Consider the following 12,185-nt stretch of genomic DNA (forward strand, 5'->3'; position numbering starts at 1 on the left):
TTTGATATGATGAACTGATTTGGTTCTTTTGTTCTGTGACTGTTTTCTAATGTATTCTGGATCACATTCCTTGTGATAAGAAAGTAGTGGAATGGTGCCCGTCATGGCATAGGCTTTAGAGACTGAGAGACTACAGACTGAGAGACCAGTTGACAAAGAGGAAAAGTTTAGGCAGAGGACAGATCATGCTGTGGGAGGAGAGAACTTTTTTTTTTTTTACTGTTATTTTTTCCTGTGCTACCTGAAGTAAAACAGTGTGTGACTTTGGAACTCTGAAAAACTTTTGCGTTATTATCCTCTAATTACTGCATGTCCCTTCAAAGGTAGATTACATTAAATCCCTTTCAGAGGAAGGATTGTAGCTCACTTTGCTCTCCCCTTTGGGAGTAAGTACAGAAGTGGCTTTGGCCCACAGCTTTTCTAACAAGATAGACTAAAATCCTTTGTAAGTTTTATTGTAAATTGTTAATATGAATGACTATAGCACCTTTCTTTCACTCCAGATCAGACTACTAACCTTATATACTTCAGTTTCCTTCTGCTTTCTGTTGTCCTTTCAAGTACGTCTGTTTGCTTGGCTTCATGCTTTCTATTTCCCAAGCTTTTCCCTCTCCTACGTTTCTTTCACGCAAGCTACGCTTCTGTGGTTATGCCCGGAAAACGTGTGTATATTTATCATTTGCTTCTGATCCATGTCACTCCTTTGTCTAGGTAGTAGCTGCAGCACCCAAAAAATTGGAACCAAAACTGACTGCTGTAGCTACAATGCAAATATATGAATGTGGTTATATTTTGCCATCCATCTTTATCTTGCTGCTTTTCTTCCATTTCAGAAATGTGCAATATGGCATTACAGTCAGAAATAGCATGTGTTCCCTCTGTGGGGCCCTACGTTCAGCCCAGGATATAGTCTGTCTCCATAACCCACTCTGTCACATAACTTTCTCTATTTAAGAAGAATATGAAACAGTTACAGAACACATAATGGCCAGCAAGTCACAGTTTAACCACCTCTGCATTATCTTGTTCCAGCTGCATCTGTCAGATTTTGTGAGTTGCTTGACTTTTCCAGGTCACCAAGTGAGGTGGTTGCAGATTTTTAAATATATTACCTGAAATCCTATTTTTTGTTATAGAGCGGGCTATAGGGGTATTTCAGCTGTGTTGAAAACTAGTCATCTGAACCATCTCTCATGGTTTATCTGAAGGCTAATGTCCGCTGTAATTTTTTCAGTGTAGGGAAAGCTTTTAATAATGGTAAGACTACAAAGCCTGTAAGTGTTAGTGTGGTGGGACTTGTGCAGCTGAGGTGAAGTGGTTCCTTCAGCATGCAGTGAAGAAGCCAATGCTCAAGAGAGTTAGACTTGGATCCTCCACAGAAGGAAAGGAGAAAGGAGCCCATGCTGGTGTATAATCAGAACTGAAAAATTCGTATCTTTTTGTTGGATTAATTTGAAACCAGTCTGCAAGAATGGGTTTTAGGTTCTCCATTTAAACACTAAGCTAAGTGAAGATGAAGACACCTTGGGAAAAAGACTGTACAAAGTAAGTGGTTTCCAAGAACTGCCACTATTTAGACTCCTTGCGCCTGGGTTGAAATGCCGCTAGTTTGTATTCAAATAGGACTGTAAATGTTGAGTTCCCTGAGGTGAGTGACTGTGGGCTGTGCTGTGTGTGCTGTGTATAAAGATAATACTCACTCAGCTGGGGAAAGCAGAGTATTGTTATTTCAGCTGGTTATCTCTTCCCTATTGTTTAACCATATTTAAAAGTAGTTTTAAACTAAGACAGAGCAATAAAATATATATTACACTGATCCAGTACTTATTATGATTTGATTAGTTAGATAAGACAAATCTTTACTGTATAAACTTTTTTCTTTTTAATCAGATTTTGATAGCATTGTGACTGTCTAAGACCTAGAGTTCCCAATGACTTTGGGATAGGACTATTTTGGAGATAGTCCTATTTAAAATATTTTTTTACAGAGAAGCCTGTTGTTCTCTAGCAAAGAATAAACTAAACAGATGAAATGTCTTGGTGATAGTGCTGATATGCTTTTGCTGTTTAAAGAGGAAAGGAAGAGTTTATGAACAGAAGAATGAAATAAAATTCATGCTTCATTTGTTATGCTAAGGGAGCTCATAATGTGATGGTTTCTATTGTCTTGTTTTCTGTATAATACCATAGTGAAGTATGCAATAAGTATACTGTTATTTGTCTGAAGTACATTTTTCTGTTTATGTAGGTTAAGATATTTCACAGCAATGCTTTCGTTAGATCCTCTGGAAAAAAAAAACAACCCCAAGCTACAACACCATGCTTCACATTTACAGTAATAATTAAAAAGTTGACATTTTCCAAAAACAGAATGGTGTGTGCAATATTACTGTTTAGAAGTACATAACTCCGGATCTCACTTAGCTTAGCATGGAAACTATTGGAAACCACTGACTTCACAGGCAATATCTGTTTACAGAGCTTATCTTTGCTGCATCTCTTAAGTACTTTAAAAATATTGGACCTAAATCCTCCCTTAACTCAAAGGGGCTATTTAAGGGACATAGGAAGCATGCTAAATACATATTCAGTGAACAATCTTTTTCCCTCCTCTTGCAAGGCATGAGTGTTTTGGAGGAGGGGGACATGTAGATCCGTCTTTCTTTAAAGGGACAACTGGCAGCTCTACTGCTACGTGCTTGCTGCACACTGGAACATATGTGGGAGAGCTAACTGTCTATCCCAGCCAGTAGACGGCATGCTTTTCTATTTAGTGTGTAGTAGCTAAAAGCTCATTTGTTCTCTTGACTGAGTTCAGTATTTAAACGCTAGGCTAAAACCCTGTCCTACATATGTATGCGGAAAGTGGTTTCTTACTAGGTCATCTGCACAAGATGAACCAGAATTTCCTTTTTGCTTTTCTTTTTTTTTTTCTCTCAATATAAATACTATATATCGATTTTGCAAACAAAGTCTGAGGTACTGAAAACATAAATATGTCCAGTATTACACAGCGAGTCACTGGTAAACAGAGATCAGGAGACAAAACGTAAGTGTTCATATCTCCTGATTTAATATCTACACAAAAGGCAGCAGTGTTTGTTTTGTTTGTTTGTGTTTTGTAACCTGATGCTGAGAGGAACTTTTAGATCTTTTGATATAAAAGAAGGAATAGCATCTAGTCTTTCTTTCCTGGCATTTCTGCTTCTGTTTTCCTGGTGGAAAGGGAAGAAGGGATAGCTGACAGTTGTCTCCAAGACTATTTCCATATTGCATTTTACTCTGTCCAATATGAGCTGTTTTGTAGTTTGTGTTATTTTTTCTTGTCCTTCCAAGCTTACTCTGTCCTTTGTAAATGGATGTGTCACCTAAGTGAAGAGTATATGATTAAGATGGCATTTCAGATAAAGCTTATGTTAACTTTTGCAGTATGTTTTGCCTGAGAAAAGATTACATGTGTTGTTATATGATTTATTTTTATGTTAGGCAATCATAATTTTAACTGAACTGATCAGAGAGAACTTCAGGAATAGCAAATTGAAACAATGCCTTTTACCAGCACTTGGGGAGCTGCTTTACCTCATAGCCAATCAGGTAAGACTATCAAGTGACCTTTATAAATTCCTTTAATGTATGTGAAAAAGATTTTTCCATGAAAAAGTAAATAAAAAGCAAATGTTTTTGTTACTTGTATCCTCAAATGTATGAATTTTGAGAGTTTCTTGTCCATGTATGTTCTATGATACTTTTTTTTATGTTTTGAGGAGCATGTTAGTGCAGACATGTACTTCATCTAAGAGGAATTAAATTGCATTGTTCAAATAGAGTCTTGTTAACTCCATAAAACAATGACTTCATCAGTCACCACAACAACTGGTGGCTTCCAAGTGGCAGATCTAAGGGTTATGTCACGCTGTCATGCTATGAAGGTTCGATAGCAGCGACTGAGACAGTAATATAATAATAATAAAAAAAGATGTTTATTTCCTCACACAAGTTCTTGGATTCGTAACATCCATTAAAATAATGCGATTACTAATTTAGGAAGGATAACACTAAACCATCAGTTACTAATTTAGAAAGGATAACCTGAAACCGTCRATTACTGYGTTATTAATTGGAAGSACTGCTTATCCCYACTTGAAAGCTTTCTTGTTCACTCTCCTAGTGAGAGGGCTCTCAGCCTCGAGGAGTTACCTTAACCCAGCGTCCCAGGAAAAGGGGAGGGGGGGGAATACTCACGGTCCAGCCGGAGAGGATGGTCAGGGCACGTTCCCGTCCCTGCTCAAACTCTCCTAGTTCCTAGGCCTCTTTTTATACGGCTGGGGCTCTGGGCAAACACTGCTTTTGCTGACTTTTGCGAGTTTCACAATCACAGGACTGTCTGTTTGTCTGCTCGGGGGGACCCTGCTAGCGAGGCAAGACCACAACACCTCCGTATTGCTTCTCCCCTCCCCGGGGGTCCGTGCAGATTCCAGGTGGCAGACTTCACTTCTCCAGTCTTGTTAATCATTCCGCAGCCTTGCGCATATCAGTCCTTGCGCATATCGGTTGGTAGACGACTTTAGTCCTGTTAACTCCTCTGTTCAACAGCTTTGCGCACGTCAGCTCTTGTGCTATCAGTTCTTCTGCATATCAATTGACAAACTTCAGTCCTGTTAACTCTTCACTCGCCCGTCAGGTTAGAACGCCTTAGCTAGAGACTTTGATTAAGAATAGTGTGGACCAGGACAGCCTATGATATCAGTGAGGGAATGTATTTAGTTCATATTAGATATCATCCTGGCATGATTGAATTCACAATACTGTGGAAAAGGAAGTGAAATGATCCTGGCTAATTTCAAACGGAATTATGTTGATTTCTGACTAGAACTGATTTAAACCTTTAAACTAGAAATACTGTTAATGGTAGGAATTGAAGATGACAGCTCTTTTAAACGCCAACTTTCTTTCCCCTTATTTTAAGAATAAGAAACTTTCTTTTTTTTTATTAGAAACTAACGTGGGTTCAAACAGAAAAAGGATAACCCAAAACAAATGTTGAATGCAGTTCTCCAGCTGCCCTCAAAGTCCAGGCCTTTGCATTAACTGCATTGTTTCATTGGTCTAAATACTATCACATAAGTTGCCAGTCTGTGAGGCCACTTGATAAAGGAATGAGAGTACAATGTGGATCTGTATTTTGGCTTACTATAGTTATGGCTATGTGCATAACATCCATGTTTTATTGTCTTTCTCCTCCTTTGTGTCTTCCACAAGATGAAGTGGTTGCCTTGCTTTTGTAGGTTAGCAAACATCATCCTTTTGCTGACTGGGCAATTGCCAAAATCTCTATTAAACACAACCACAGAAGATGTTCTCACACTGAAAAGTTATGTTATGGAAAATATATCTACAATCACAGTTAATTTTTAGGTGTTTTTATGTTTTCTTAGTTTTCCTTGAAAAAAAATTCTGTACTCTGTGTCATCTGATAGATTGTAAGTTACATGATTTTAACCACTAATAAAAACTAATTAACCTAAAACTCCAATTGAAAATTATATTTGGCAAGAGTTAGTATTTTGCACTGCTTGATTCTTATTTTGAAATCAAACTTTAGTGATTAAAACAACTCTGTTTACAGTGGCTCTATAACAAAATGATTTGGATGTACTGACCGTAATAGTTTTTTTTTTTCTTCTGAAAGTGTAAACTAATAATTTTTAAAATACATATATATTTATGAATTTCACAGAATGTTTGAAGCATGACAACTTGTCTTTAAATGACAACTCTATCATGTTTCAGGAAGATCTATAGCAATTTGTTGCATTGCTCTGAATTATAACTAATTATTAGATAACAAGAACAACAGATTTAGAACTGTTCAGTTTATATGATCTCAAGGCACTGTATCTCTGGAAAACTTCAAAGATACCAGTGATTTGTATATTTGGAGGTGCTGACACTTATGTCATAGTTTAAAAAAAGAATTTTGCTCATTATAAAGCTTTTCATTTTCTAGTACTGTACCTATGTATCTGCAGAGTGCTGTAGTGTTGTAGACATTTTATTCCTGGTTAAACTGCAGAACAGTATTATTGAATGACTCTGTCAAGATCACACACCAAGTCAGTGGTAATATATGAGGAATCAAGAATGTTTATTCTGGGTTCGTATCTTTAAACAGCAAACCATTATGCCTTGACTTATTTAAGAAAAAATATGATAATTGCATCTGGTTGATTAAGAACTATATATAACCTGTATTTTGTTTTTCTGCCTTTATTTTTTCCCCGTCCGTTTTTCTGTTCAGCCTACTTCGTCTTATCAAGCTCCTAAATATTTATCTTTTAAACTGTGAGCTTTTGGAGGCATTTCTGTGTTTTGTTTTTTTTTGGGGGGGGGTGCTTGTTTTTTAATTTTTTTTCCTCTAGGGTTTTGCTAGGTGCTTCTAGGTTCTACCACAGTATTAATATTAAATAATGATAAAGACTGAGTATTTCTTTTTCAGTTATTATGAACATATAGCTTCTGTCAGCCTTCTGCCAACCAAAACTGATTCTGGAGTCTGTTTGAATCTACCTGAGAGAGCCTAACAAGACCCACTTAATTAAAAAAAAAAGGGAGGGGGAGAAAATTCAGTATATCATAAATGATCAAACACTTAAAATCAAGCTCAGCCATCTAGGTGCAGCATGATTCATTGAGTTATGTACAGCGTCACTGGTTGCAATTCTGTGGCTCAGAAAATACTGGAAAGAGTGTAGATAATCATAATGGTCCTCTGCTGTCCTAAACTCTGATGTTGTGTGGGTATTTGCATGTGAGATCTAATAACTAAGATTTAATACTCAGTCTCTGTGGTTTTTCTTCCAAACAGAAGCCAAGAGTAACGCAGAAGTAGCGTGAATGGACCCTAGGGAGAATGCTTTTAAATATATTGCCTTAAGGGAAAACTTTCAAGTTTTATATAATATTTCTATTAATTTCCTGCTGGCTGTATTATTAGGGTACAGAATGTAAAGCTTAAGCAAAATCAACATGAGCAAAAAGTAGGGAGGTCCCTCAGTGTTTGGCAATGTATGTACATTTATTACATATATGAAATTACTTAGATATGTTCAGGTAATTAAGAATGGTGCTGGATTTCATACACCTTTGCCATTTTATTTTTTTTAAATCTCTAATTGGGGAATAAACCTGCAGAAGGATGTTTATCAATTTGAAGAGTGGAAGAACTTTCAAGACTGTCATTTCTTGGGGCTTTTTATTTTTTGGTACATTTAGTGTATAGAGCTTCAGAATAACTTGACAGGATTTAAATAGTCAGAAATTAGATGAATAAAGTAAGAAACAGACCCATGCCAGTTCCAGCTCAGGCTGTCAGTTTAGCTTTGTTGTGACTCCTAGTCTTGTCCTTCCTTTTCCAGGTGGAGAAGAGTCCACTTTTGATTCCTAGAGAGTAACCTACCATCCTTCTTTGAAACTTGGGTTCTATTCTCTTAAACTTATGTACTAAGCCTTGGAAGGCAAACTGTGGTTAAATGTCAACATGTCATTGTCCAGATGAGATGAGGGAGGTGGAATATGGTACTGAGAGATCTGATGTCTCTGCCTCATGTCAAACCAGTTTAATTATTATTGTATGCAAGTTACTTCCAAGGAAAGTTGTACCATACCTCTTAATAGAAAATTAGCCGAAATAAAGCTTAAAAAATGGGAGATATCAACAGAGAAAATGAGCTTCTGTTATATAAGTTGCGAATAAAGGTTTCATTTATTCTCAATAAAGAAGGAAAATGAATTTTGGGAAGCAATTCAGTAATAGTCTTTCCCCACTAATGTGTCATGCTTTAGTTAAATACCTGACATTATTGCATCTTATGTGTTGAATTAGTGTAGGCCACTTGGAAATCAGAAAATTCAGAAAATATAATTTGTTTCTGCATTGTTAACCTGCTACCTTGTGCATCCTATGCTTTTTATTATAAACAGTTAATTAGAATGCTAAAAATAATTTGCTAATATAATCAGTTCAATAAATGTATAATTTCTGAAGGAATGGTTGCTTATCATACTTATTGAAACTAGCTGCACATTCGCTTTATGGCATATCATCTTATGTATGCTATTTCTCACTTTTTTTTCCCAAATGAGGCTATTCTTTCGCTGTTGCTAATGCCTTGTGTATTAGCCTAAATATACCTGTTTGCAAGAGATTTTAATTTTTAAGGAAATAATAGATTAGCTATAAAACAGACAAGTTTTTGTGCCAGATGTTCTGGATGCAGGAATGAGGGAGTGGAAGAGAAATGAATAAAGATATAAAACAATTATAAAGTTGTTTACAATTTTAAATTCTAAACAATCTTCATTTGTTTAGAAAATCCAAATTTCCTCCTTTAAATTTGAAATTACATTGTGGGAGTGGGGGTGTATGTGTAGGAGAAGTGGAGTTCATTAACTTCAAACAGCAGAATCAAGATCCTGATTAAACTAGCAGTGAATTAGCCCTTCTAACAGGGTGATTTCAAGGAAATATACAGAAGGATCTTGGGCTAGTGTTGGTTTGTACTGAAGGCTATTCCATATAGTAAGTTTTATTAAACACTTTGCATTTCCCTGAATAACTTGAATACTTTTTCCAAAGGAAATTTACATTTTTTTTTAGTGCACAGACAAAAGTAACTTTCTGTTTTGGTATAATTAAATCACATTTAAAGAGAAGTATTTTTCACTTCCAATAATCAGTTGTCTCCTTCTGAATCAATCAAAATGATCAAGAGGAGTGTGAGATCATTTTATGTGTGTGAATTAGATGGAATCAATGAAAAGCAAATATTAGGACAAATTCCATTATGGATCTTGGAGAATATTAAAATAAGGTAATAAACATCCCGTTTTTTGTGCTGCACATGAAATAACATTAAATAGTAATAGTGCCCTGGAATTTAACATATTTTCTAGCATATGTTAATTTGAAATGTATATAATGTGAATCTTATTAAGAATCTGTTACCTATTTTTTATGTGGGTGAGATTACTGTGATTTTTTTGATTCAATCACTTGTGCTGTTGGCCTCATTGCAGGAGGAAAAAAAAGACCACCCTAGAGAATGCTGGGTTGTTCCCTTGGCTGCTTACACTGTGCTAATGAGGTGTCTTCGGGAAGGGGTAAGGCTCTTTCAATGTCCTCAGTAGAATTTCTCCACTGTAATAGCCCTTTAGGCATTGTGTGAGGATTGTAGCCCGCAGCGCTGCAGTACCTTGTCAAGCAAGTATTGCTCTAGAATTTAAATAATCCTGATAAGACCATGACTTAAGCAGGAGAAGAATGCAAAACTGCAGTGTCGTTCTCTGTACATTCAATGTTTATGCGTTGCTGCTTGGGTTTGGGAAATTGTATAGTAAATAAAAATTACTGCTAGTAAACGCTGAGTTTATTCATACTGTGGCTTTCTTTTGAGAAATGTTCTGACAATCTGTACTGTCTTCCTGAAATTTATAGTTCGTACAGTTTATTTTTTAACAAGATTTACTTTCTACCTAAGAAGTGGCTGATGATACACAGGTATTTAAAAACTGCACTGTTATTGGATTATTAGTGCTCTTCTGAGGCCTAAAAGTAGTAACTAGTTTTTCCTGCTACATGTGCTGTGCTGTAGTCTTCATTTTTCTTGGTGATGATTTAGCTATGTTAAGGGAAGAAAAGCATGCATATAATTCCAATTTGTAAAATGAAAAAGAATTGAGTAGAGTGTTGGCATTTATGGTTTATTTGAGACCAGTTGACTTTATTTTTTCCCAAGGCAAAGCTAAAGGCAGAAAACATGACGGGGAGTTGGTGGAGGTGGGGAAAGCAAGATAAATACCTCAATTTTTTTTTTTTCCTTTTTTCTGGGATCTTTATTGCCTACAGATTGTGATTAATGGTGGAGGTCTCTAGATGCATTTCAACATCTTCAAAACTTCAGGTGATCAAGAACACACAACTGTGTGTATATTTCCAGCTCATAGTTACAGTAAGATGCCATTGCAAGGCACTTTTTTAGAAGCTATTTATTGCTATCTGTGAATATTCAGTATATAGGAAGTAAATGGAAACATCCATAAGAAACTAATTTATTCCAGTACAATGAAGTAAATTCTTAGTCCTGAAATGAGTCAGAATTTTCTTAGTAATTTATCTTCACATATTTTTCTTGGAAAAAAATAACACACAGTACATTTTACTTGCAACTATTTGAATTAATACCTCTGTAAATTTAAAGTTAGCAAGTAAATTAACCAAGCACACTTGTGAATTTCTACAATTTCTGTTTGTGAAAATGCTAGAAGTTTGTAATGGCATTGTTTTAAGTAGTAATGTTTGTATTAGTACAGTGCATATGTGGTAATACAAATTGCTCTATCTTAATTGTAGCTGCCCCAAGTTCCTGGAACAGCCCAATTTGAAGAATCAAAAATATACATAAATACATGAAGTACCTCACAACATCTGGGAATGGAGAGAGAATCGTACCACACACTAACTTTTATAATTTCTTTTGTTGCTTTTTGCTGCACTCTTGTTGCAACCTTCTCTTTATCCTGTGTAACTTCTTTACAAGCCATCTCTCTTTCTTGGAAAATGATGTGGCAGCATCTAAAACTGGATGGTTAAAATTACATTAGTGTTAGGCAGCTGTTTGCAAGGTTGCAAGCTGTTTGCATTTTTAAGGAAATAATAGATCAGCTATAAAACAGACAAATTTTTGTGCCAGATGTTTTGGATGCAGGAGTGAGGGAGTGGAAGAGAAATGAATAAAGATGGGAAAAGTGAGAGAGAAGGATTTGAAAATAATCAATTCAATTTATGGTATTCCTTTTAAATATTTATTTATATTTGTTTCAAAGCATGTAGAAGTAAGACTACTGGAGTAGATGCATCCAGGATGATGATATGTCAGTCTCTTCAGTGTTTCTAAGTATTCAGTGAAAAGGAGATCTTACAGTCTTTAACAACAAAAGTTAATAAAAAAATTTGACTCCGTGAATTTTTATAGAAAGGTCTGTGCAGTGTTATGAGAATGACTTAAAATATAACCAGAAATCTTTCAGAAGAAAATCTTAACATATTTAAAGCTGTATAATCATAGAATAATTTAAGTTGGAAGGGACCTCGAGAGGTCATCTAATCCAACCCCCTGCTCAAAGCAGGTCTAATCAGGTCAGATTGCTCAGGGATGTGTCCACTTTAATCTTGAACACCTCCAAAGATGGTGATCTCACAACTTCTCTGGGCAACCTGTTCTAGGAGGGGACCACCCTCATAATAAAGAAGTTTTTTGTAATATGTAATCGGAATTTTCTATGTTCCAACTTGTGGCCACTGCCTCTTGTCTTATGGCCATGCACTTGTGATAAGATCTGGCTCCACCTCCTCTGTTGTATTCTCTAATCTGGTAGTTGTGATATCTCCCCTATACCTTTTCTTCTCAAGGCTGAACAGACCCAGCTCTCTCAGCCTCTCCTCATATGTTATATGCTCCAGCCATCTGACCAGCCTGATTCCTTTCTGTGATGAGGAGGTGACTGGTGTTGTGGACAAGGGGAGGGCAGTGGATATGGTATGCCTCGACTTTGGCAAGGCTTTTGACCCGGTCCCCCATACGCTCTCTAATGATCAGGATGACAGGATGGACTGTATTCTCAGCAAGTTTGTGGACAACATCAAATTTGGGAGTGAGGGTGGCGTCAATATGCCGGACAGCAGGGCTGCTGTTCAGAAGGACTTGGGCGGACTGGAGAAATGGGCTAACAAGAACCTCATGAACTTCAACAAGAGCATGTGCAAGGGTGTGCATTTGCAGTGTGGGTGCAACAGCACAGGCTGGGGGCTGACTCTCTAGGAAGCAGCTCGGCAGAAAACCTGGCCTGGGGATACTGGTGGAGAGCTGAACATGAGCCAGCAGTGTGCCCTGGCAGCAAAGAAGGGCAACTGCATCCTGGGCTGTATAAGCAAGAGTGTAGCCAGCAGGTCCAGGGAAGTGATCCTTCCCCTCCATTCAGTGCTGTTGAGACCGCACCTGGAGTTTTGTGTTCAGTTTTGGACTCCCCAGTACAAAAGAGAGAGTTACATGATAGAGTAAGTCCAGCAGAGTGCCACCAGGATGGTCAAAATAACTGAAGAAAAAAATCCCTAATGTTCAGAATTATTT

General features: G+C 36.8%; 1 protein-coding gene across 2 annotated transcripts in view; it reads left to right on the forward strand.

Annotated features, from left to right (window-relative positions):
- Positions 1–12,185, forward strand: part of ULK4 (unc-51 like kinase 4) — a 250,325-nt gene that overhangs the window by 39,797 nt on the left and 198,343 nt on the right. For both annotated transcript variants that reach the window (XM_026081949.1, XM_026081950.1), the window contains 2 exons: positions 3,487–3,594; positions 9,076–9,159. In XM_026081949.1, the coding sequence (XP_025937734.1) occupies positions 3,487–3,594; positions 9,076–9,159 (192 nt within the window). The remainder of the gene's footprint in view (positions 1–3,486; positions 3,595–9,075; positions 9,160–12,185) is intronic.

The sequence above is a fragment of the Apteryx rowi genome, unplaced genomic scaffold (genome assembly GCF_003343035.1).
Source record: "Apteryx rowi isolate R43461 unplaced genomic scaffold, aptRow1 scaffold_562, whole genome shotgun sequence".
NCBI classification, from domain to species: domain Eukaryota; kingdom Metazoa; phylum Chordata; class Aves; order Apterygiformes; family Apterygidae; genus Apteryx; species Apteryx rowi.